At 41.1% G+C, this 26,185-nt stretch overlaps 5 protein-coding genes across 12 annotated transcripts in view; 4 read left to right on the top strand and 1 right to left on the bottom strand.

Annotated features, from left to right (window-relative positions):
- Positions 1-4,769, top strand: part of LOC131138559 (dynein heavy chain domain-containing protein 1-like) — a 29,192-nt gene extending 24,423 nt beyond the window's left edge. For 4 of the 7 annotated variants that reach the window (XM_058087608.1, XM_058087599.1, XM_058087574.1 and 1 more), the window contains 8 exons: positions 1,226-2,233; positions 2,298-2,463; positions 2,527-2,604; positions 2,696-2,921; positions 2,995-3,086; positions 3,177-3,323; positions 3,385-4,001; positions 4,150-4,769. In XM_058087608.1, the coding sequence (XP_057943591.1) occupies positions 1,226-2,233; positions 2,298-2,463; positions 2,527-2,604; positions 2,696-2,921; positions 2,995-3,086; positions 3,177-3,323; positions 3,385-4,001; positions 4,150-4,512 (2,697 nt within the window). In that variant the 3' untranslated portion in view covers positions 4,513-4,769. Of the gene's footprint in view, positions 1-1,225; positions 2,234-2,297; positions 2,464-2,526; positions 2,605-2,695; positions 2,922-2,994; positions 3,087-3,176; positions 3,324-3,384; positions 4,002-4,149 lie in introns of those variants that run through there. The other 3 variants (XM_058087591.1, XM_058087617.1, XR_009132112.1) reach the window with 3 other exon arrangements.
- Positions 1-8,311, top strand: part of LOC131138586 (extracellular serine/threonine protein kinase FAM20C-like) — a 42,129-nt gene extending 33,818 nt beyond the window's left edge. The window contains exons 8-10 of the mRNA XM_058087632.1: positions 5,477-5,558; positions 5,670-5,729; positions 7,267-8,311. Of these exons, the coding sequence (XP_057943615.1) occupies positions 5,477-5,558; positions 5,670-5,729; positions 7,267-7,522 (398 nt within the window). The 3' untranslated portion in view covers positions 7,523-8,311. The remainder of the gene's footprint in view (positions 1-5,476; positions 5,559-5,669; positions 5,730-7,266) is intronic.
- A 310-nt stretch (positions 8,312-8,621) lies between these two features.
- baiap2l2b (BAR/IMD domain containing adaptor protein 2 like 2b) lies at positions 8,622-16,904 on the top strand. The gene is made up of 14 exons (XM_058087165.1): positions 8,622-8,721; positions 8,795-8,870; positions 10,237-10,323; positions 11,074-11,135; positions 11,242-11,313; positions 11,394-11,483; positions 11,565-11,696; positions 11,902-12,006; positions 13,080-13,182; positions 13,928-14,135; positions 14,214-14,270; positions 14,356-14,695; positions 14,775-14,818; positions 16,759-16,904. Exons 1-14 carry the CDS (start codon positions 8,668-8,670, stop codon positions 16,832-16,834), a joined length of 1,506 nt encoding a protein of 501 aa, XP_057943148.1. The 5' UTR covers positions 8,622-8,667; the 3' UTR covers positions 16,835-16,904.
- Positions 16,905-17,087: 183 nt separating this feature from the next.
- pvalb7 (parvalbumin 7) overlaps positions 17,088-26,185 on the bottom strand; it is a 21,191-nt gene continuing 12,093 nt past the window's right edge. Inside the window, exons 2-5 of the mRNA XM_058087196.1 lie at positions 19,390-19,458; positions 19,141-19,270; positions 17,951-18,060; positions 17,088-17,541 (exon numbers count right to left, since the gene is read on the bottom strand). Of these exons, the coding sequence (XP_057943179.1) occupies positions 17,516-17,541; positions 17,951-18,060; positions 19,141-19,270; positions 19,390-19,458 (335 nt within the window). The 3' untranslated portion in view covers positions 17,088-17,515. The remainder of the gene's footprint in view (positions 17,542-17,950; positions 18,061-19,140; positions 19,271-19,389; positions 19,459-26,185) is intronic.
- ncf4 (neutrophil cytosolic factor 4) overlaps positions 22,635-26,185 on the top strand; it is a 23,514-nt gene continuing 19,963 nt past the window's right edge. For both annotated transcript variants that reach the window (XM_058087183.1, XM_058087178.1), the window contains exons 1-3: positions 22,635-22,772; positions 23,079-23,163; positions 23,235-23,394. In XM_058087183.1, coding sequence (XP_057943166.1) covers positions 22,741-22,772; positions 23,079-23,163; positions 23,235-23,394 — 277 coding nt within the window. In that variant the 5' untranslated portion in view covers positions 22,635-22,740. The remainder of the gene's footprint in view (positions 22,773-23,078; positions 23,164-23,234; positions 23,395-26,185) is intronic.

Genomic DNA, 26,185 nt, shown 5'->3' with positions numbered 1-26,185 from the left:
CGTGATGTTGGACTCAATTATTCAGAATGTATTCAGAATGTCCTGACTTTGACCGGCAATAAAATCTAAAATAAAAATAGAATTAAATGGTGGACTAGTGGTTTGCATGTTGGCCACACATCTTTGGATCTCTGTTGGGCATCTCTGTGTGGAGTTTCTCCGGGTACTCCGGTTTCCTCCCACATTCCAAAAACATGCTAAGTTAATTGGCGACTCCAAATTGTCCATAGGTATGAATGTGAGTGTGAATGGTTGTTTGTCTATATGTGCCCTGTGATTGGCTGGTGACCAGTACCAATCGCCTCTCGCCTGAATACAGCTGGGATAGGCTCCAGCATACCTGCGACCCTAGTGAGGATAAACAGCATAAAAGATGGATGGATGGATGGAATATTCCATCAAGTGTCCTTGCAGGAAGTCTTGCCAGTATGATGTCGCAGGTCAAAGGGCTACAGAGAATAGGTTTTATTATTATTATTATTATTATTATTATTATAGTTATTTTTCAAAATGTTGTCCCCAATATTTTCAATTTTCCTGCAAATGAATGTTGGCTCCATTGGTTATAGGTTTTCTTACTAAAAAACAGTATCGGCCCTGAAGAAAACATATGGGTCGATTTCATTGTTCTTTTTAAATAAGTAATAAACAAAACAAATATTTGCAGTAGGAACATATTAACCTTTAACTTGACTGAAGTTATTTAAGTAGGTTCAAGGATATGTCTGTTATTTTTCTCTCGCTGCAGCTTCTTTCTCTGTGTCCTTGGACACTCCCGATAGGAGAGTTGTACCTTTCCCACGAAAGCCACTGACGGATGCAATTTCGTGGAATTCAATTAACTTAAACAGATTAAAAATGTAAAAATCCTAATTATTCATTCATTCATTCATTTTCTGCTGCTTATCCTCACAAGGGTCTTGGGGGGTGCTGGAGCTTATCCCAACTGTCTTCGGGCGAGAGGCGGGGTACACCCTGGACTGATCGCCAGCCAATCACAGGGCAGATATAGACAAACAACCATTCACACTCACATTCATACCTATGGACAATTTGGAGTCGCCAATTAACCTAGCATGTTTTTGGAATGTGGGAGGAAACCGGAGTACCCGGAGAAAACCCACGCATGCACGGGAAGAACATGCAAACTCCACACCGAGATGGCCGGGGGTGGCATTGAACTCGGAATTTTATATGTAATTGACTGTACACTATCTTTTTGTAGGACTCTGTAATGGACGCCATCCTGCAGTCCAACGCCACACTGATGCAGGAGTCCGGCTTCCTCTCACATGTGGCTGTGATCCAAGAATCAATGACATATGCGGAAACTGAGACCCAGCTTGTGAATGAGGTGAAGGAGTACCTGGAGCCCCTGCTGGATGCTTTTCAGCAGCTTGTCAAGCTGGCTGTACTCTTCTATCAAGCTTTGCAGCAGGTTTCTCGCCTCTCCCCAGCCTATTACTTTCCCTTATCTGGCTTCCTGGCAGTGATGCATGAGGCCTTTGTTGAGAAGGGCAGAACGCTTGTATCGTATGCCACCGGGCAGGTTCTGGGGGGAGTCATACCAGAGATCAGAAACAAAATGGTGGCCAAGTTGCTGTTCCACTACAGGCCGCGTCTGTTTAAAAGTCACGGTGCTGTTCTCAAACTGTTGGTGACTTTGGCTGTGATGCAACACAACCAGCTCTGCTCTCCACCTGAGAGGACAGCCTTCCTCAGGGGAATCAAAGATATTCAAAACCTTGAAACTCATGCTGCACCATCCTCAACAGAAATACCGACTTGGATATCTCCTCATGTTCACTCAGACCTCATCTGTTTGGAGAAGATGTCATGTTTTAGAGGACTCATTGACTCTCTGGCGTCTTCACACGAGCTGTGGCAAAAGTACCTGCGGTCCCCTTCCTCCGTTGTAGCAGGACCGGTTCCGTGTGACTCTCACTCCCATCTGTCATTAATGCAGCGGGCTCTCCTCTTGAAGACCTTGAGCCCACACTGCGTGGAGGAACTTACCAAGGCCATGGCTACATGCCAGCTCTGCCCGCCTCTCCATACAGCAGCGATTAATGCACCCCACTGCGGGAACCCAAGGGCTCTTCATCCATTTCTTGTCAACCACGAGGGACCCGTCATACTAATATGGCCCTGTGTATCTAAGGATAAATGGACAAGCATTCAACCTCTCCTTTTGGTGAAACAGTTGGCCTCCATTGCAGGAGACACAAAGGAGGTGCTGTTTTTATATCAAAGAAAATGTATTTTTGTATTTCCAAACTCTGTTTGTTTTTGTACAGGTGAAAGTGATTTCTGCAGGGCTTTGTGACAGCGAGGTCACCATCGCAACTCTAGGCAAAGCAGTTAGAGACGGCCATTGGTTGGTTTTTAATGACTGTCACTTGCTGGAGCAATGGGACGCTAACCTAGTGGCACTCCTTAATCAGCTGGTGGCTCCTTCCATCGGTAAGATGAGATTGTTGACTGATTAACGAAGGTTTGATGTTGAGCCTTTCATCCACCACACAGGAAGAGGACACCTGAAAAATCCTCACCCAAACTTCCGATTGTGGTTTTTAACTGAAGAAACAGCCTCTTCCATACCAGGTAGGTTTTCTATTTTAAATTATATTGATTTAAGTTATACTGATTTATTTTGAGTTTTAAAAAAAATGATCTTGATGTCAATGTGTACCAGCGTCAGTGCGAATGCGTGCCCTGCCTCTGGTTTGTGACACTTGCTGGGATGTGAAGGAAGAGCTGAGCTGCTCTTTGCAACTTTTGTCATCTGTTGCGCAGCGTCAGACATCTACATGCGTCATGGCTGACAACATGAAGCTCCTTCTGCGCTGTGCAACTTTCCATACAGTTTTATTACAAAGAGAAGCCTACAAACACCTCAGCCAGGCCAGAATGTACAGATGGTAAGAGTTTGTAACTGTGGACGTCATCACTAGAATTGAATTCCTAAGCATATGGCTTATTTGTATTTAAAAGGAGCCAAGCGGATCTTCTTGCTTGGGTGGAAGCTCTCATTTCCATTGCCAATCACTGCCACGACAAGACTAAAGCTTTACAATACATAACAGGTGATGCAACATAAACACATAGAGCTGTGCTACATATTCATCCAGTGTTATGATTTACTAAGTATTTATTTATTTTTCTTACATTTCTAGTCAACCTTGTGTATGGTGGCCATGTTCTGGAGTCTATAGATTCACAGGTAGTCCAGAGTAATGTTGATACCTGCTTCAGCACAGAGTCACATCTGGACATTGGACCGCACACGCTTGCAAATATCATCAGCAGCACTGAGCACCGTGGTAACGCAGTTTGCAGTTATTCTTTTTTATCTCTTCATTTCTGACTGTTTCTTTCTTTCAGATTTGTCCAAACTGATACAAGTCCTGAGTAGACTTCTCTCGAATTCACTGGACATCAGTGATCCTACTCTATTGGGTTTCAGTGCTGATGTGCCAGATGAAATCATCAAGCTCAATAGCCAAAAACTGAACCTACTCCTGCAGGTATCCCAGATTCCTGGAGGTGGAGCCACATCTTCCAGCAAGGACATAGCGACTTCGCCAAAACTTAGCAATGCCAGAGAGCGACTTCAGGCTCTACAGGACTACCTCACGCATGAAAATCACATCCGTACAAGAAACGCGGGCGCTGTTTTCCAAAGCCCCCTTTATGACTTCCTCCTGGCCGAGTGGAATGAGCTCAGTGCCTCTGTGTTTTCGTTGATCTCTAAGCTCAGACAGCCACTTCGATACATGTCGGAGACTGTTCTTTCCTTCCCCGACCTCACCGCACTGTCTCGTTTGGAGCGGCGGGCGGAGCTGCTCAGTGCTTATCTGTGGCGTGACAACACTTCTGCTCCACGTAGCGCCTACAGGCTGTCTGCTTTCAGCAATGCCAAGGGTCTTCTGGTGGCCCTGAGGAGAAGGGCCGCTCAACTGCATCATAAGTACATCAGCGATATCGCTCTGCATTTTGAGGTATTAGTTATTTTAAAAAATTATTCTTCTCTGTAAATAATAACAGGTGAAAAAGGTTTGATGGTGTGACCTTGTTCATTTTACCCATAAACCTGTCATGCTTTTTCACGTCTTCAGAAGATAACTTTTAATTTTCTTGTCCTTCCAGGTCCATCGCGAGGATGCATTCTTTCAAATTCCTCCAAAGGAGGCCGTTTACTTGTGCGGCCTGCACCTGAGAGGAGCATCGTGGGAGGCACAGATTGGAGCATTAGAAAATACACTCTCCCCTCAGCCCTGCTCCATGCCTCTCATTTGCGTCACGGCCAGAGTGAAAGAACTTAATATCCTACCTTCCAGGAGCGCTCTTCCCATCTACCAGTGTCCCATTTATGTGGAGGACTTGGACACGGGAGAAGAGGGACTAGCTGACTTTAGCTCAGTCGCAACTGTTCCACTTCCTTGCAATTCAGACCTTTCTTTGTGTAGTTTAAGGATGGTTCGGTTAGTGAGTAAGCTGTGTGACAGTTAGACACACATTGATTTGCTGAACCTTGGTTTGTATTCAATATGTGATGTTGGCATCCTAGATTTTTATATGACATTGTTTTTTTTTCATTAAAATGGTTGTCCTTTCATGGTGATAATTAAGTAGAGAATAAAATTCCTCTGTACCTCCATTATTTCCCTATTCCAAACAACATTTCTGGACTGACTGCCTTAAAAAATTGTCAGTTTGTCTTTCAAAGCTTTCTCCAAGTTGGTTGAGGCCGTATTGAAAATGTTTAAAATGACCCTCTGACTGCATCCAACCTCTGCAGAAAGAGACCTTGCTTATTGCGGCTCAACAATCCGACTGCGTTCAAGGAGAAAGCTTGTTTGCCTTTGCCATCGAGAGATCATGACAGTGGGGATACTGTACCTGACATAAACTGGATTTAATCTACATTTTTGCCAAGATTTTAGCTCTTAAATGGTAATGGTAATGGTTTTATTTCATTTGAACATGCATCAGATTACAGTTGAGTGCATCACATAATCAGTTCACAGTTCCACATGTCCAAAAGGAGTAGGAAGAAGCAAAGCTTATTAAATCCTACCCCTCCATCTGGTACTTTTACAATCAGTAACTGTTAACATTTGTTCACTTCCTGCTTTCCTAATATAGTTTAAATTTTTATTTTTATGTATTTATTTTTTATTTTTTGTCACATACCAAAGTACGAGGTGATATGACCATACAATGACATAATGTGTACCATAGTAAGTGTCAATATAGTGATATGTATAGCACATTATGACTGGTTCAAGAAAGGCCTTAACTGACCTTAAAATTGATGTCAAGAGTGTTATTGAATTCACCTATTCAGTGTGATCATTGACACAGACAATCCTCAATGTCTGTGTCCATAACAACTCTTTCCAATGTGCAACACTTGCACCATAACAGTTAGTGTGCCTCATTAAGGAGTTTCTTTGCCTCTCTCCTCCCCTAGGCAACATGGATAGACACCACTATGAAACCTTTGAGAAGTTCTCCAACAACACTTTCCTATTGCACCTCGACAACGGACGAGCGTGAGTATCTGTAGCTTGTGTGTGTGTATACGTACATATGTGTGTGTATGTGTGGTGCTTTTTGTCTATGTGAGTTTTTTTTTGCCTCATTACTGTGTGTTTTCGCTGCAGATTTGGACGTCACTCCAAGGACGAGCCCTCGATCCTCATACCATTGGAGCAGTGTTGCAGGTACAACTTGCAATAAATTGTTGATTTTTTTTCACCTCTGCTAATGTGAGACTCTTAAATGAAGCTATATTACGTGGTGTCTTTGAACACAACCCCTCATTGCTCATAGTAACACGGTTCAAGTGTGATAACATGTTCTGATACTATATATTAAAGAGACGAGTGTTAGGAAACGAGATTTTAATCACTTCGCTTGATTTAAATTTTCAGTTCATGTGGAGGTGTTAATGCATTACAATAGATCAAATCAAACACCGTCATTTATCTTTCTGTTAATAAAAATGAAAATGGGCATATTTTAGACATAGTTGTTAAATGTTGATTAATCATGATTAATCTTTAAAAAACAGATTAATCAAATTAAACGTTTTCGTCATTTGACAGCCCTCGGTCATAAAGGTGACCAAGTGGTTAGCATGTAGGCCACACAGTCAGACCTGGGTTCGATTCTCTGTGCGAAGTTTGCATGTTCTTCCCGTGCATGCGTGGGTTTTCTCCGGGTACTCCGGTTTCCTCCCACATTCCAAAAACATGCTAGGTTAATTGGCGACTCCAAATTGTCCATAGGTATGAATGTGAGTGTGAATGGTTGTTTGTCTATATGTGCCCTGTGATTGGCTGGCCACCAGTCCAAGGTGTACCCCGCCTCTCGCCCAAAGACAGCTGGGATAGGCTCCAGCACCCCCGCGACCCTCGTGAGGAAAAGCGGTAGAAAATGAATGAATGAATGAATCATGATTCATCTTTAAAAAAACTGATTAATCAAATTAAACTTTTTCATCATTAGACAGCCCTTGGTCATAAAGGTGACCGAGTGGTTAGCATGTAGGCATGTAGGGGTTTACATGTTCTCCCCGTGCATGCGTGGGTTTTCTCCGGGTACTCCGGTTTCCTCCCACATTCCAAAAACATGCTAGGTTAATTGGCGACTCCAAATTGTCCATTGGAATGAATGTGTGTGAATATGGGCCCTTTGATTGGCTGCGATTGGCTGGTGACGAGTTCAGGGTGTAGAAAAGGGGCGAATTAGGAGGCTTATTACAGAGGCAAATGGACATATGAGCGCACACAGTATGAGATTATACAACAATAAAAAAATGCACAGATCTATATTAAACCCTATATTAAACCCTTAAACTCTGTGCATTCATGCACAGCATTGAGATTTGTGACCAAGGAGGAGGAGAAAGGAAGAATAGAAAATACATGTCTGTGTGTTCAGCATCAGAGAAACTCATCTTTAGATACGTAGTCTGTGCATCCCTTCAACAAACAAATGACTCTGAAAACACGCTAATTAGTCACAGCATCACGAAAAAACACTTGCTCTCAATTTGCACACTATAAATGACCTTGAAAATCTTCATGATTAAACACTTCATCATTAAACTTACTTTTTTTAAGTACTTTTTTAATCTAATACTCACCCAACAGTGAACAACTTGTTTCCAATAAATGTACCTGTTCTCTCTGTGGTTTAGTTAAATATACCCGCTTGCCAAAGTTACACCATTTAACAATGTCTTTTTCTTTCTAGACTTCGTCGTTCCACCTGGCTACGCTTGCGCCTCCTGTCTCTGCCACAGTACCGCCTCAGCGACGTCATGCGGGCCTCGCTCTCCCATGACCCCCTTCATGTCGTTGCCCCGCTGCTTTCTGAGCCCCACTTGGCTGCTCTGGATCGGCGCTTGAAAACCGTGCTGGAGACCGTAAGTCAATGCGTGAAGCAACAGAGCGAGGAGAACGGTGATGGGGTCTTCTACGACGACCTTGACCTCCTCAAGGACATGTAAACGCCCACTGCGTTGAGCAGTCCCACCTTATATGATATGTAAGTCATTATAATCACCTATTGAGGCATCAGTTGTATTTCATGTTTACACTTATGAACAAAAGTAATGGGACAGCAGGCCTTCAAAAGACCTATATGTTAAATATTTGGTAATGTAAGCTGAAATGGAGTCTGGATGCCTCATTATAAGGTCGTATAACCCAGTGATTTTCAACAACTGTGTGCCGTGAGGAATTATTCAATATCGCTTTTTTAATTAACATGTATTAATAATTTTCTGCAAATATTATGTCATTGTCGCGTGTCATTGGTGTAAAGACTGGCAGAGCAATGCAATATTCGTCTGTGTGGCAACACGTAGCTGATTGCCTCGTTCCTCTAATAGACTTAGTGATGCACGTGAGAGGTAGTGGTGACATTTTGTAATATTGTTGTTTAAATTTGTATGCGGATCAAGGAAAAAGCTGAAAGAAGCAAATAATGTTGGTTATTGGTGTGCCGCAAAATTTTTCCAACGTAAAAAACATTCCGTGGCTCAAAAAAGGTTGAAAAACACTGGTATAACCACATGACTACTCCCAGCCAATCAGTGAGAAAGGCTAATAATGATAATGGAAAAAAAAAATTCTCGCATCATTTTAAGTTTTTTCATCATTCTAAAAAGTCACAATTATTTGCACTTTATGTATTTTAATTGAGTGTCCTTCAAGGCCTTTTTGTGTGTGCAAATGCATATTAAAGCCAGAACTAATGAGTGTACATCGTTGGTCGTCTGGCTGTCCTCAGCCTCCTTTTCTTTCAACCTTCCCAATCAATAATTCACCTCGCAGCCCCTATCGATTGCAACTGCTCTCTTTTCTCCTTGCCCTCCACCACTCGCACGCTCCTTCCATGTACTGAACCTCTACTCACAAGAGGACCTGCTAAAGGACGAGGGGGGAAAAAAAAAGGGGATAAAGAGGCCTCACTGTGTCAGACACGGGTTTTCTTGTAATTGAAGTAAAGGTCATCACTTGAGGACACCCCGAGAAACTTCACTTCACAAGTTTGAATGGGAATACGGACTCCTTTTCCCTGTCCTCTCCTTGGTGTTCTTTCTTCAAGCTTTTCTTTTTGACGTTCCCATTTGCTTCCCCATCGGGCACCATGGCAGGAACCAGTAGTGACCAGTTGCACAGATCCACCTTATCTGTCTATTCTGTGAGTAGCAACATTCTATGTAGTCTCCTTCACAACGTGAGTATATTTATGCATGCTTGTGTATTTACTGCAGAACCTGATGGAGCACTTCAACCCCGGCCTCCAAAAGCTTGTTGCTCTGGGAAACGGCTACGTCAAAGCTTTCCAAGGTAATGGACTCTTAAGTACATGCACGATGTGTAAGTGAATGAATACATTTGGAGAAAAATGTTATTTTCTGTTTTTTGTTATGACATATTAGTGGCCACTGATTAGTATGTAATGTATACATTTGCAAATACAGTTTGGTCCATAAGTGTTTAAGCTTTAAGTGAAGAGGTTTCTCATTAATGCATTAATTTATCAGTGAATCAGAAGCATGTTGACAAAAGAATAAATCAATATTAAATACATTCATTCATTTTTTACCACTTATCCTCACAAGGGTCGAGAGTGTGCTGGAGCCTATCCCAGCTGTCGTCGGGCTAGAGGCGGGGCACACCCTGGTCTGATCGCCAGCCAATCACAGGCCACATATAGACAAACACCCGTACAATGGAGTTAATATTTGTAAATCAAAATAAATAATTGATACAATATATCATTCAGAATAAATATATAATAAGCAATGAAAACGTTCACAGTTGCCAGAAACATTGTTTGATGATTAGTGCCAACAGACTATATAATAATAATACTTTAGTCTTTAATGTGGGATTATTACATCATTTAGTCATCTATTATAACGCATGTATTTTGTCGATTATGCCATCTATTAGTAATGTCACGTAAATGTAAAGGTTGCCATATTTTTGTGAAATCTCTTAAAGTAAAGCTAAAAGTGTATTTCATTACATATTTGGTCAAGTAGTATTAAATTATTGTAATAAATGTCTTTTGTTGTAGTTGGGTTGTGTGCAGGGGCGTCACTAGGTTCTGAGGACAGGGTGGGCTTAGCCCCCTGGAGATGTACAGGATATGAATGACTATAGTAGACATTCAAAAAAATCCAAAAAACAAATAACGAACAAGAACCGGGATATAACTTTGCCACTTTTGGACAGATTTAGAAGAGATACTCAATTGTTTTTGGCCACCATTACATTTACACAAGTACGCACAATATACACTGCAAAACCGCTGCTCAAGCTCTGCAATTATTCTGTCCAGTGGACAGTGATCAATTATATAATAATCATTATTATATTATTAGTTAGCCTATTATTATTACTATCATCATTATTCTTCTTTTGATTATTCCTACTACTACTAGTAGTAGGCAAATGCTACTAGGCTAGTATTAGCCTGCTTATTGGCTTGCTTATTAGCCTGCTTTTGCTCTATTATATGAAATTTGTCAGAGATTTTTTTTGTGAAAAAAAAAAATCAATAAAAATTCTCAAATTATTTTGGGGGGCTGAAGTCCCCCTAAAATAGGCCTAATGACGCCACTGGTTGTGTGTATTGTATGTTCTTCTTATATACTGTATGTATTGACTTCCTGGCAACTTTAGGTGATATTTGGTTTGTTTACAGCATTAGCGGGATGCAGTGAGGCCTACTTCAGTGCTGTAGCCAAGATGGGTGACCAGGCGCTTCATACACTATCATCTCGCTCTCTTGGTAAGTTATTGATTTATAATGTACATCAGCAAAAATCTGAAAAACATGTGTGTTGCTTGTCAATATTACAAAAACCACTTCAGACCTGTAGTACCCTTTTCCCACTAGTGTCACTTTCATTCACTCTGACCGCTCGGACTTTGTTGTGTTCAATTCCGTGTGTTTTGTAAGGCACACAATTGTGCTTCTTGTTAGTGGAGAGAACTTGAGAAGGTCGTAGCACCGCAGTTTGACGAGTGGTCATATAGAGTGACACTCTAAATTATTGATTGGGTGTTGGGGCATTTATCAGACTTGCTCAATCCGTCATTCACAAACCATGCATGACTATACTGTATGCCACCTGCAAAGTGATTTAAATGTTATCCGTTTTTATCAATTAAAAAAATATATATTTATTATTTGATAATTTATATTGGATTAGCAGTTCTGACATAAAATCCAAGAAACTATCAAAACGTCTATAGTCAAACACACTTTGTTTAAATGTTTAACGGATGTCTTCATGTTCTTTTCTAGACCGATTCAACAGCGCTTATGCTGGTTGCAACCAAGTACTGCATCCTGTTTGCTTCAATACATGATTAGCAAACAATTACATTTAAACAATTATTAACAAAAGGTTAATGTAAATGTGTTGTTTTGATGTTTTGCATTGTTTAACTTATTTATATGTGACAATTAAGCACATCAGACTTGCTTTAGATGTTTTTTTGCGTCATAATATTAAAAGCTGTTTTTTTTTTTTAGGGGAAGTTCTCATCCAGATATCTGAGACGCAAAGGAGACTCACTGCTGAGATGGAGGGAGTGGTCAGTACACACTAATACACTGCACAAAATGATTAAATAATTCCCCATTTGGATCCAAATGATTATATTTGGATATACTGATGTACTTACACTATCCCTGGTGCAGTTTCGATGGTTCCAGGTGGAGGTGTTACAAGCCATGGAGAAGAACGTCAAGTTGGATGAGGAGTATATCGATGTGAGGCCCAAAAATACTTTTTAGCTCAACTGAAAATGTGTTTTGAAGAGGGTTAAGAAGTCGCTTTGTGTTGCTTGCAGGGAAGCCGGCGAGTGTACGAACTGGAGGTGAGGAACCAAGCGGAGGCTTTGGAGAAACAGCTAAGACGAGGAGCCTACAGGGACTCCCTGGTCAGCAAAACAAAGCCGTTCACATTGTCATGCATCAGGTTTGGACGCTAATCACAACACGATGTGTTTGTGTGTTGTTAGGAGAGCAGTGACTACATGCAGTACTTGAGGCAGAGCCAGCAGGAGATCCTGAAGGAGGAGGAAAGGAGGTATCGTTTCCTGGCAGAGAAACACTGTGGTCTCACTCAGTCGTTGCTCTTCTTGGTTAACAAGGTATACAAGCACAACTCTCTCTTGCTCATTAGGAATTTAATCGAATGTATCTCAAGAAGCCATTCGTCAAAGTCACCAACAAGCGAAGGCCATTGCATAAATAAGTGAAATGCCGCCGGCCTTTTTTTAATTATCTGCTGATGTTATTGCTGCCTGATCCAGGTCACCGTTTAATGAGGTGATCACCTTCTTCATCTGTATTCAGACAGTCATGTCACTTCAGCAAAAAGCAGACGGATGGAAGGAGAAAGTCAATGAGACCAGAGGGTCTGGATCGCGAACCCCTACTAATTTGGACCAAGAGGCACAGGTACTACTTATTAAACTTATTAATTATGCTCAGCATAATGTGGTAGGTTCACTCTCTCTGCCCTTACTTGCTTTATATCATCTATACCAGTGGTTCTCAAGCAGCGACGCAAATTGCGGACATTTTTGAACTCAAACTTTTCAGATAATTTGTTTTTCGTAATAAATTACTGTGTTAAAGGGACTATAAGTCACACTTTTGTCATGGTTTGGCTGGTCCTGCGACTTATACTCTGGAGCGAAGTGTAAACATATGCCCCGCCCCCACACTCACGGCCACAAGAGGGCACTCTCGGCTTGTGTATCAGTATCTGCTACTCTTAAAGTCACCCATGAACATGACATACAAGCATAGCAAGGGAATAATAATAATAATAATAATAATAACCATAATAATCATAATCATAATGAATGAATGAATGAATAATATCATAATAATCATTCATTCATTCATTTTTTACCACTTTTTCCTCACGAGGGTCGCGGGGGTGCTGGAGCCTATCCCAGCTGTCTTCGGGCGATAGGCGGGGTACACCCTGGACTGGTGGCCAGCCAATCACAGGGCACATATAGACAAACAACCATTCACACTCACATTCATACCTATGGACAATTTGGAGTCGCCAATTAACCTAGCATGTTTTTGGAATGTGGGAGGAAACCGGAGTACCCGGAGAAAACCCAGGCATGCACGGGGAGAACATGCAAACTCCACACAGAGATGGCCGAGGGTGGCATAATAATCATGATAATCATAATAATCATAATAATCATAATAATCATAATAATCATAATAATCATAATAATCATAATAATCATAATAATCATAATGTATTTGCCCTGTGATTGACTTGAAAGCTATCCAGGTTGTAGTCTACCTTTCATTTGAAATCAGCTGATAGGCTCCACCTCCATGTGAACCTGATCAGGAGAACATGGATGTATAAATTGATTTGTCGTAGTTATTTATTGTCTTAACAATATATATGCAAAAAAAGAGGTGTCGTCTTATGTATTTGAGTGATAAACGGTATCTGCCAAACTGTGTGACATCACCATATCTTGTCTCAGCAGCTGCGAGGCTCTGTGAGCTCCCTACTACAGACGGTAGCCAGAGATGATGACATGTCCTGGGCCAGGCGGGAGCAACAGGCACTGGGGAAAGTTCCCTCGAGAGGTGGGCGTTCACTTTTTGACCGTGGTCTGCAGTTGATTGGTAGCATATTCATGGTGGAATCGTAATGTTTTAGTGTGGGTTGCTGGTTCTTTAACCCATGGGCTGTACTCTGAATGTTCTGAACTCCTGTTTCCAGGCAGACTTATCTTTGATGCAGCTTCAGCGCAGTTTATTTTTGACATCACTACTATTACTCAACCTTAAAATCTCATTGATGTCAGAGAGGCAGGGCAGTCAAAGTGGCCATTGCTGCTCTGAAGAATTTACGTTATGAACCTACAAATGTGTCAGATCATTTTTCCTGACCCCGTAGTTACCTGTGAAACTACAGTACTTCTGTGTTGATTTATGGGGTTTAGTGAAACAAGGAGATGTGCGTCCAGGAAAGTTTGCAAGATGTTTGAGTTCAGTTGCCAGACCTATTTTCACATTTACTGACATTTACTGGCAAATGTGGTGTGTTTTTAGGACAACTAAAAGTCATGTTGTAATTTCTGCTTCTACGTCTATATATAAGTATATATGAAATGTTGTACCCCCATCCAACCAACACTACAGTATATCACATGACAGCAGCTGGTGCTGTGTGAGGCCTTTCAGGTATGGAATACACCAAATATGTCTATTGCTGACACAGGAGGTACACTGCTGCCTCCTGCTGGTCAAACAAGATGACAACATGTCTGAAGAAGGTCTATCTCCTCTACTCAGTTGTAATAATCTCTGTTTTTGCACCATCCACCAGCTCCATCGCCCCTCCCCAGCCGCTCTCGCTCGGGGTCTGTGGGAGAGTCTCTGGGTCTGGGCGGCGGCAGACCCATGAGGGCCTTGGTGTCTCATCCCTCCTCATCTAACCCAAAGTTGCTGCCTTTCAACAAGGGGGAGATGATCACTGTGCTGATACAGGAGCCGCGCAACGGTTGGCTGTACGGCCGCACCGACAGCAGCCTGCGGTACGTTCCCTGACTGCAACGGAATTGTTGAGATAGTTTTGTTTGTCTGATGTGTTTTATTCCTTTGCTTTCCCGCAGGCAGGGCTGGTTCCCTGCTGCTTACGTGGGCTCCATTGATGATTTAAACACAAGCAGGTGACATTATTGTGCATCATTATATTGTCTAGTACCCCCTCGATGTGCGTATTTGTATCCACTGACACCTCCTTTCACTCTTCAGTGGCACTTCTCTGAGAAGTAGCAGCATGAACAACTTGCTGGACCCTGGGGACACACACAGCGACCAATCAGAGAGCAGGAGCTACGGTGATGTTGCACCACCGGCCACACCTAACCGCAGAGCTTCTGTGGATATCCGGTCAGTCTCTCCCATCCCAGAGAAGAAGGCCGAACCTGCGACGACAGAGGTGAAAACTTCGACGACGGAGGCAAAATCTCCTCCTCCACCGCCTCCTCCTCCGCCACCTCCTCCTCCGAAAAGTCTCAGTCTCCAAAGGGGGTCCGCTGATCTGCGACCGCTTTCTTCCACCCCTGAGAGGAAGAGTGAGGGTGACGTACAGGTGCTAAATGACACTGAAATCAACAATGTTCAATAATCTCTTCAATATAATATCTGTATAATTCCAATAATTCTTACAGGGTTTATCACCCAATGGCCCACCCGAGAATCCTCTTTTTCCAAGGTAGCTCTTGTTTCATTCACTTTGCCTTATCAGTACACTATATGGACAAAAGATTTTTATCATTGAATTAATCTTCATTTTACAAGCATATTGTTGCCAATTATCTGTTTTTCAATGTTGTGTGGATACAGTGCAAGATCCTTAACAAAAGACATGGCTGAAAATAAGCGGTGAAAAATCAAACAGACATGGTCCCAAATCCTATAGAAAATGTTCCAAGCACACTGTTATACGTGCTGGAAATGACATTTAGCGCCCTCCATGGGTTGTGCTCAAAACGCTTATGAAGACATGCTGGCATTCATTTTACACAGGCAATTTATGGTGCATCATAATTTACGGTGTTGAAGATGCACACACTACATTACATATGCTTCATATGTCCACGTCCATTAGGACCATGTAGCTCTTCACAAGCTACGAAAATATTCATCTATTCATTCGCTTTTTCCTCACGAGGGTCGCAGGGGGTGCTGGAGCCTACCCCAGCTGTCTTCGGGCGAGAGCCAAGCCAATCACAGGGCACATATAGACAAACAACCATTCACACTCACATTCATACCTATGGACAATTTGGAGTCGTCAATTAACCTAGCATGTTTTTGGAATGTGGGAGAAAACCCACGCATGGGGAGAACATGCAAACTCCACACAGAGATGCCCGAGGGTGGAATTGAACCCTGGTCTCCTAGCTGTGAGGTCTGAGCGCTAACCACTAGACCGTTGTGCCGCCCGCTACAAATATATTGCAGGAGGTTATTCCTCAATATAACAGTCTAACTCACAGTGTCATCTTACAAAGAACACAAATCATCACACAGTAACTTAACACTCAAAAAAACTTTAAAAAACTAATAAAAAACAACAGGTATTTTAACTTCATCCCATAACGCATTTCTTCCCAGCAAAGCATTTCACTGGTTATTTCGCTGAAATGATGTCAGCCTCCCTCTGGGCTACTCTGGTGGACAGAGGCAGCATTGCAGCACCTTGGTAGCAATAACCTGGGGAAAATGCCTGATGGGATGAAGTTAAAATACCTGTTGTTTTTTATTTTAAACTTGTCTGGGTAGTTGCTTTGTCTTATTTCTTACCTAGCTTTTGGGTGTTAAGTTACTGTGTGATGATTTTAGCATTCTGACAAACTGTTATATAAAGTAATGACCCCATGAAATTTCTAATGGGTTGACAAGCTTGTCATAAGTTCACTTATCGATTGTGATTGGCTCCTGCCTAAGAAAGCGCTAATGGCACATTGTTTAAATGATTAGTAGTACTTCTGAAGTGAAGTAGATGTCATGAGATTAGAAAATAGCCATACTGTATTAGCTGCACTGCTGAATAAGCCGTAAGGTTCAAAGTTTAAGAAAAAGTAGTGGCTTATACATCGGAAATTACAGTAACGTCTAAGAAACACTACACGCGAAACCAAAAACAAAAGTCCTAATTAGTCCCACTTGTGCTCCGGCGGACATTTTCCTTGATGGCGGCCATGTTTTTCAAACAATGTTGCTCAAATTTAACTCACATGTGCTAGTACGTCCCCTAAAAGTGCGTACCAAAGTTTGTGGTGATTCAGTAAAACACCCCAAAGTTCAATAAGGTCTTTGATACAAACATATGGGGTTATTAAGATGCCACCATGTGGTATATTTGCCAGTAGATGTGCATGTTTGGACAAATTTTCACCACTTTGTGTGCAACAGTCCAGGAGGAGAAGAGTTAGCTTGCACAAACACACACTGTTTGTATAGTTTTGTCTATATAGTGTATATAAATCCTTCATGTGTTTATATTTCTGATGTATCGGCTTGTGTCTGTGTGGCACAAAACGTACCTTTGAGTTGACGCACACCCCCCCCCTGTGTATAGTGTTACATTTCCACACCAAAAGGCTTGCAAGGGATTGTGTGACATTTTCCTTCACTCTCTCATTTCAGAGGCACAAACCCGTTCGCCACTGTGAAGCTCCGCCCTACAAAGACCAATGACAGGTCGGCCCCTCGGATCCACTGAAGCACAATGCTGGATCCCAGGGTTTGTAAGTGAGGCAACATTATCAGGGGGAAAAAAAAAAACTGTGAACGTTGACACACGGAGGACAATTTAGTGGAATATCAACATCGTATTTCTATTTTAGCGGTAACTTATAGGCCCAGGTTTTTGTCATCCACAGTGTTTCAGACATTTGTCGTGATAGTGTATTGTAATATTTAAAGGGTTTGTTTTGAATGTGACTAAACAAGTAAAAAAAAAAACATTACTCCATACTTTTTATTACAATTTCTTACTGTCTTTTCTCACTTCTTTGTTGTGTGGGTGGTGGATGAGGATAGGAAGACTAAACAAAACATGAAATAAACATGACAAAAGAACCCAAAGAAAGCACGAGCTGGGATACAACATCACTAGCACCAAGCTATCTTTATGCGCTCATCAAGGAGGATTGTGGACCCTGATACAGCATACAGATTTCATACTGCACTTAACATTAAATTCAAATCTGGTAACGTTGCTCCTGTGGGACGCTGCCTGTTGTAGCGGGTGAGCAGGCAGGGAGGGAGGGAGGCGGGTCGGCCGGTCGTACTCCATGCGTAGGCTTCCCCCCCGGGGAGATGAGAGGAGTTTGATGGTGACTGTTACAAACTATGGATGCAGGGAGGATGGGGGAGGAGGTGAAGGATGCCCTGCTGTCTCCTATTCATGCACCATCGCTTCAAACTCTGTTGAGAGAGAAAGTGAATGAAACAAAATAAGGTGCACATACAGTAATGTGCAAAAGGCCACAATAACAGTACTGGACAACCTAGACCTCCTCCAAGACCATCAAACTAATTTTGGAGTGTCACACAGTTACAGTAGTAGTAGTACTTCTTTTGCATTAGAGCCATGCATTTATTTGCCCATCTTTTACACATAACCTAGTGAAACAGAATTTTGTGTGCCCTTTTACATGCCCAGCGTTTGGTACAATGGACAGTACCACTCAAATATTTGGACACACTTTGCCATGCTATTGAAGGAGAAAGTGCCTTAAAACCGTTGACCTGTACTGTGTCCAATTGTAGATTTTAAACTGGATATTTTGCCCCTTTTGGAGGAAGTAATTTTGGATCAAATCATGCAACACACCATCAATCCCGATCTTGCCATCGCCATCTTTGTCGGCTGCTTTGAGAAACGCTCTTGTCTCATCGTCTGTCAAGTCTCTGCCATCCTCAGAGAATCCCTTTAAGACGAACCTGCAGAGGCACAAGCTAAGTAACGTCTCTGTGGACAAGGATTTACAGTGGTGCGAAAAAAAGTGCATGCCCTCTTCCTGATTTCACACGTATGTAAATGTTTCAGATCATTCATTCATTCATTCATTCATTTTCTACCGCTTTTCCTCACGAGGGTCGCGGGCTGGAGCCTATCCCAGCTGTCTTCGGGCGAAAGGCGGGGTACACCCTGGACTGGTCGCCAGCCAATCACAGGGCACATATAGACAAACAACCATTCACACTCACATTCATACCTATGGACAATTTGGAGTCGCCAATTAACCTAGCATGTTTTTGGAATGTGGGAGGAAACCGGAGGAAACCAGGAGTACCCGGAGAAAACCCACGCATGCACGGGGAGAACATGCAAACTCCACACAGAGATGGCCGAGGGTGGGAATTGAACCCTGGTCTCCTAGCTGTGAGGTCTGCGCACTAACCACCAGACCGCCGTGCCGCCGTTTCAGATCAAACAAATGTAAATATTAGTCAATCACAACACAACTGAACACAAAATGCAACTTTTAAATGGAAATCCAAAACTCCATGGCACTGTGTGAAGAAGTGGTTGCCCCCTAAACCTAATAACTAGTTGGACCACCCTTGCAGCAACAACTGCAATCAAGTGTTTGCAATAACTTGCAATGCATTTCTGACAGCGCTATAGAGGAATTTTGGTCCACTCATCCTTGCAGAATTATTGTCATTCAGCCACATTGGAGGCTTTTCCACCATGAAGAGGCTCTTCAAGGTCATGCTACAGCATCTCAATAGGATTCAGGTCAGGACTTTGACAAGGGCACCCCCAAGTCTTCATTTGGTTTTTCTTCAGGCATTCAGAGGGGGACTTGCTGGTGTGTTTTGGATTATTGTTCTGCTGCAGAACCCAAGTTGGTGTCAACTTGAGGTCATAAACAGATGGCCGGACATTCTCCTGCAGGATTTTTTATTGTCATTGACTAATATTGGATTTTTTTTTGATGAAACAATTAGGAATGGGGCAAACACTTTTTCACACCACTGTATATCAGAAACACAAGTTTCTGGTTTTATCCTTACTTGAGTTCTTCTTCTTCTATGAATCCACTTCCGTCCACATCCAGGACTCGAAAGACCTGCTTGACGCTCTCGGCTGACATAGCCGTCATTCCCACCAAGTCAAAGAACTTTTTAGGGTCGAACGTCACTGCTGCAAAACGACAGGATAAAGAAGTTCAGTGTTTAGTCACTAAGTGTCTGACTTTTTTTTTTCCAGTCACTTTCTGTGTGCTCTTTCCCAATCAAGCCAAGGTAGCACAGAAATCTAACCTGCGAAGGCATCAAGAGCTTTCTTGATCTCCTCCGCTTTCAACAGGTCCGTCATCACCATCCTGTCAGCTGAATGTCAGGACACAGAGGAACACAAAAGGTACAAAAAAGTGTGAGGTTATTTGTTTGATGGTTGTTAAACGGAGATTATGCATAAAACTGCATCACCAATGTCCACTAAGCATTGCTACATATACGTTATGTACCGTACAGGTTTGGACACACCTTCTAAATCAATGTGTTTTCTTTACGTTCATGCCTACAGTAAACCTCGGATATATCGGACTCGGATATATCGGAAATTCGCTCACAACGGACAGATAAAAAAGAACCGACTTTTCTGTAATGCATTTCCAATAAAAATTCATTGCATATATCAGATTTTTTATAACGGATTTCGCCTATTTCGGACAAAATCTCCAGTCCCGTTCCAGTGCATTTCCATTAAATTTCCCTCGCATATATCGGATGGCCGCATCGTGGCGCTCCGATTCGCCGAATCGTGACAGGCCGCTATATGACGTCATTTGCAGCGTTTGCAGCGTTGCTTGCGCGTCCAGGTACATTGGAAACATAGTCAAGGAAGTGCCTTTTTATAACGGATAAAATCCGATTTACGCATATACTGGATATAAATCCGATATATGCGTAAAACGGACATTTTCCGGTATACGCATATAACGGATTTCGCTTATATCGGACAAAACCAGTGGGAACAATTGAATCCGATATATCCGAGGTTTACTGTATTTATATTGTAGATTCTCAAAACTACGAATGAACACTTATGTACTCAAAATATGTCTTATATTTTATGTCTTATTTTGTTTTAATAGCACTGCAAACCCTTAGTGGAATTTCTTGCCTTTTTATTTCATTCAATCCCAGATATTTTTCAAAACACCTTTCAGTTGCGGCACACAGAATATAGTGTTCTCGGGCTATATAGACATGGTATATACCAAAAGAAAGATTGGACCATCATTTCCGTTCTTTAGTAATCAGCAGTAGAACATAGGCAAGTTCTACTGCCAAAACAACACAAAAATGGCTCTTTCATTCATTCATTTTCTACCGCTTATTCTCACGAGGGTCGCGGGAGGTGCTGGAGCCTATCCCAGCTGTCTTCGGGCGAGAGGCGGGGTACACCCTGGACTGGTGGCCAGCCATCACACTCACATTCATACCTATGGACAATTGGGAGTCGCCAATTAACCTAGCATGTTTTTTGGAATGTGGGAGGAAACCGGAGTACCCGGAGAAAACCCACGCATGCACGGGGAGAACATGCAAACTCCACACAGAGATGGCCGAGGGTGGAATTGAACCCTGGTCTCCGAGCTGTGAGGTCTGCGTGCTAACCACACGACCGCTGTGCTGCCCTAAAACATGAATATATAGAATAAAAATATTCATCAATTAATTAAGTGATTAAAAAAAAAATCTTAACTCTACCAACTGTTAATGTTACCAAATGTCGTAGGAAAAAAAAACTATACTTTGAACATTTCTGAGAATGCAGACTCATTAGCAACTTGAGTGGGAGAAGGAAGGCCCCCACCAGCTTGCCAAATATGCACAGGCTGGTATATTTAGCGTGCACGCACGATAAGGCTTTGCATGTGAGGGTGTGTGTGGGCGAATGGTGAATTTTTAAAAATCCACCAAGTTATGTTGGCTGTTTGGCCTGTTACGCAGCCGGCCTCTTATTATGTAATGGCACTGCAAATCTGACACATTATTTTTTTCTTTCAACTAGATTCATCCAGTGTTGTTTTTCCATTTGAAAAAGTTGTATTATTTTATTCGAAACTACTTTCCAGGTGTTTCTTTAAGGTGAGGCAGTCACTGAACAATATTTTTATTATTGTAGTTTGCCGCACTGCATCACACACTCAATTTCATCAATTATTTCACTTGCACAAACAAGCTCGGCAGGCCATAGAAATCTCTCCTGTCCTTGACGATAAATGAATAGACTCTTGCTGACTTGTTACTACCATTCACAGCACGAGGCAGGCTTTTGAGGTTTGCAAGCTTCAGGAAATCAACTCGTCTCAATATGTTTTTCTTGTGCTGTCGCACAACACAAAGAATCTTTTTCTTTTTCACGTCACGTTTGCCCTTGGCTTTGCATCTCGTTTGTGCATTGACTGGCTGACTGGACGTCAATAACTTGACTGTAAGCTACAACAATGAAGCGATTCTCACATGTGGATAACTCACTGTACATACACGGCAAAGGTGTTTTTTTTCAGTTCTGATGTATTTATGACATTTATTTTATGCTTTGGTGTACATGCCAGGGGAAAATGCAGAAGCTGGCCAGTGGAGTATATTGTGGGACCATGTCAGCTCTCCATATTAGAAGTCAAAATAACACACAAAAACGCATTAAAAGCACATAATGTCAAGAGTGCAGTGGAGACACATTTTTGGTTTTGTGTCCCATTACTTCTGCTGTAAAGGTAAGGGCGCATTTCAGAAAAAAGAACATCAGTAAAATATGGTGGTGGTAGTGTGATGGTCTGGGCTGTTTGGCTGCTTCATGATGAAAAATCACCCCAAGAGCATAGCGACGACTCTTTGAAGAAGTCACAAAAGACACCACAACAACATCCAAAGAACTGCAGGCTTCACTTGCCTCAGTTATGGTCAGTGTTCCTGAATCCACCATAAGGAAGACACTGAGCAAAACAGGCTCTAAACTGATTTTAATGATCCTTAAGATATTTGGGAAAATATTCTGTGGCCTGACAAGATAAAAGTTTACATTTTTTGAAGGTGTGTATCCCATTGCATCTATAGTACATCATTATGTAAGTAATGGCGCAGAAAAACAACATAACACCAACAGTAAAATATGGTGGTGGTAGTGTGATGGTCTGGGGCTCATTTACTGCCTCAGGACGTGGAAAACTTGCTGTGGTAAATGGAATCATGATTTCTGCTGTCTAGAGAATGTCCGACCATATGTTGGCCATTAGCAGTTTGCTACAAAGTTGTATACAATAAATACAACAATAACCTATACCTTCCTAATTACGATGCATATTGAAATAGGGTATTTCAACCGAAAAGTATGCAAATCTTCATCAGACTGGTTAATATTAGTTATAACTATTCATACTAATATTTATTATTTATTACATCCTGGTTGTCGCTCCACCCACATGGCCAGACACATGCATGCGGGACTTCCCCAAGGCCCTGATCACGCATGTGGAACATCCTTTTTTACGGAACTTTCACTTCCTGGTGCTTCTTTCTTCTGCATAGTTAGTCTCTCTCTGGTACCCTTGCTTGGTTGCTAGTTTGTTGTCCTTCGACCATCTGATACCATCTTTAGCCATGACTCTACCACAGCAACTACGTTCCAAGAGGTGAGTTTGTTCAAATATACTCTTAAAGTTCCACCAAAAAGACACAGAAGGATGCAATTGGAGTTTACAGTCTCTGGCTTTGCTCTGACTTGTCACAAAACTGCATTTTGTTGTGTTGTTTGTCATACATAACACACTGCTTCCATCCAAATATAAAATATTTTACCATATTTCTATAATTACATTACATTTTGTGGCACTTTAGTAGCTTTTAGAATTTTTCTTTTGGGATAAAAACTAGTTTTGTGATTGAGAATATGTTCAGTGGGGTCACATGACGTTCTAACAAAACTATTCCCCATGCAGTGACTTTGACCAGCTGCCTGATAACGTCCCCATCAGCGCCACTATTGCAGATATCGAGGAGAAAAGGGGCTTCATTGACTATTTTGTAAGTTATTCTTTTAAATAGTAAGTTTCTACTAACATTTTGCAGTAAATCACAATGTCTTCTGTCAACAGAGGTTTGTTATTGAGGTGAAAACCAAAGGATGGAGCAAGTATCTAATCTACCGGCGCTACCGAGAGTTCCTAAGTCTCCATCAGATCCTGGAGTCCAGATACTCTCCGGAGGACCCGGACAGACCTTCACCCAACACCTGCGTGCTGCCTTCGCTTCCAGGTAAGCGATCATTGTGGGCGACTGGAGACGAGCTATTGACGTAACAGACACACCACTTGTCGTATTTCACCAGCATTGCTACATTCTTTTGGGTTCTGCAATAACTGACAGTTAGCTAAATACATACTTGATAATAATCACTTATTTTGAGTCATTATGTTGTGTTTTTATTGTCTAAGTTTTTGAAATGTAATTCAATTTTATTTAGTACAAATATAACTAAAATATGAATTACATCACGTATTTATAGTGTTTTATTTTTATATATACATTTGAATTTGTATTCAATTTAATCTAATTTGATTTAATTAAATCCAATCCATATATACATTTAATAAAAAATTAAATAAAAATATTTGTCAAGTTGAAATTAATAAAATACAAATTTAATGTACATTTTATTATATTGGATTACATCTAACTACTTTTAATTAAATTACATACAAATGCAAATTTAATTTTAAAATGTAAATAACAAAGTCTGTTAAAGACTAAAATGTAAGAGCATTTTTCATAAATTACTATTTTTTATTATATTTGTATGCAATTTACATATGTATTTAAATTACATGTAATAACATTTGATTAAAATGAATACAAATTTAAATTGAAACAAATGTAATTTAAATGTTTGATTTAATTAACATTTAACTGGTAATTTAACTAGGTAATTGGTGGAAATTATGTGTTGTTTTCATCAAATTAGCTAGCTAACTACAGAGGAAGGCGATGTATTTGACCTCCATAATGTAGTTACATTTTAGTTTTCAATTTCAACTACTGTACAATAATACCAAGTTAATCCTCTTAGCCAAAATGCGGCCTATCTTGTTAGCATTAGCTTGTAATGATTTAGTTGTTTCCATGCTAAGGTAGCGTTACTATGATGTTTATTGTGCATTTGACATCCATGCTATTTTGTATTTTACAAATTGTATGCATCGTCTGTTTTGAGTACATTCTACCTGACCACCATGCTCTTGTTCACTGAAATTGACTACATTAGCATTTCATCAGTATTTCCTCTTGCTGAACCAAAAAGAAAAAGTTTCCTAAAAACTTTTGATTTAGCATCTGCCACGGAGGACTGTGCTGGATAATATTGGAGCTGATGGGTGTAATAGCAGCGCCAGAGCTCATCAAGATGGAGAGGGTTAGTGATGGGAGACAGAAATGGGAGACTGTAGGGGGGGAAAAAAGAAGACATATGGTCTTCTGAGGACACTTAAGTCATTTGCTTGGTTCACATAATATCACATTACATCATCATATTACACAAATATACAGTAATATGGAAAGCAAGGAGACCGTTTGATTCTATTCAAATGAGTGAGGTCTGAGTTAGTTATTGGTTTGAAGTGAACGAGAGCAGGAGGAATAATAAGTGAGAGTAGAACAGAGGGTCATTAAGGCTGTGCTAAATTTGAATTCACAACAGCATTAGATGGTCTTGGATGAATTGTGGACTGATTTAGACAGCACCGCCTCATCCTTTCTGGACTTACGAGTCCTACAGGGTTGACAACATCCAGTAAATGTAGTCCTGCAAAATACCAGGCACTCACACTCCACAACTCACTTGGATGTCAGGAACCTATAAAACATTTTTTGCAGTATATCTTGGTTATAACTTTTGTATCTTTCCCGGTACATTGGTTATGAGGTGCACTGCCTATCAATGATGTCGGAAAGTGTCGTCCCTCCATTTGTTCAACCAAGCAAACTTTACTTGTCATTTGTAGCCCTCTCTCCACAAATGCTACAATGCTACAACAAACTAAATATGTCATAACAAGAGACGCAACAACAATTTTTATCCAAGAGGAGACTCAGGGCAGCAAGAAAACATAACATGTGTTTAACTTTTGCTGTTTATAGTCATGTATCCACAAATGTTACAATAACGAAATCGGTCAGAACAAGAAACTTAACAATAAATGCCAACTTTATCCAAAAGGAGACTGAGGGTGGCCGAAAAGTGTTGGCATGTTTGTTATATTTTGTTGTTTCTAGCCATGTATCCTCAAATGCTACAATGACAAAATCGGTTACAACAAAAAATACAACAACAATGAAGGCTAATTTTATCCGAGAGGAGACTGAGGGCAGCAAGAAAACATTTGTATGTGTATTTTGGTTGTTGTTTATAGCCATGTATCCTCTTTTGTGACTATGACAAATGAAGTTGTAATGAGAAACACAACAATATAGCCAGATTTTATCCAAGAAGAGACTGAGGCCAGCAAGAAAACGATAACGTGTTTATTTTTTGCTGTTTATAGCCATGTATCCACAAATGTTACAATAATGAAATCAGCTGGAACAAGAAGCTCAACAATAAAGGCCAACTTTATCCAAAAGGAGACTGAGGGTGGCAGGAAAGTGTTTGTTATATTTTGTTGTTTCTAGCCATGTATCCTCAAATGCTACAATGACAAAATCGGTTATAACAAAAAATACAACAACAATGAAGGCTAATTTTATCCGAGAGGAGACTGAGGGCAGAAAGAAAACATTTGTATGTGTATTTTGGTTGTTGTTTATAGCCATGTATCCTCCTTTGTGACTTTGACAAATTAAGTTGTAATGAGAAACGCAACAGTATAGCCAGATTTTATCCAAGAGGAGACTGAGGCCAGCAAGAAAATGATAACGTGTTTATTTTTTGCTGTTTATAGCCATGTATCCACAAATGTTACAAGAACGAAATCAGTCGGGACAAGAAACTTAACAATAAAGGCCAACTTTATCCAAAAGGAGACTGAGGGTGGCAGAAAAGTGTTGGCAACAC

This window comes from Doryrhamphus excisus, chromosome 1 (genome assembly GCF_030265055.1).
Source record: "Doryrhamphus excisus isolate RoL2022-K1 chromosome 1, RoL_Dexc_1.0, whole genome shotgun sequence".
Classification (NCBI taxonomy): domain Eukaryota; kingdom Metazoa; phylum Chordata; class Actinopteri; order Syngnathiformes; family Syngnathidae; genus Doryrhamphus; species Doryrhamphus excisus.
This window is presented reverse-complemented; position numbering and strand designations above follow the sequence as displayed.

What these genes read in the sequence shown, in the direction of transcription:
- baiap2l2b (XM_058087165.1), top strand. Translation starts at nt 8,668, where the DNA reads ATGGCAGGAACCAGTAGTGACCAGTTGCACAGATCCACCTTATCTGTC. An exon ending in CTACGTCAAAGCTTTCCAAG is followed by an intron (nt 8,871 to 10,236) that starts GTAATGGACTCT and finishes GTTTGTTTACAG; the next exon opens with CATTAGCGGGATGCAGTGAG. An exon ending in CTGCTGAGATGGAGGGAGTG is followed by an intron (nt 11,136 to 11,241) that starts GTCAGTACACAC and finishes TCCCTGGTGCAG; the next exon opens with TTTCGATGGTTCCAGGTGGA.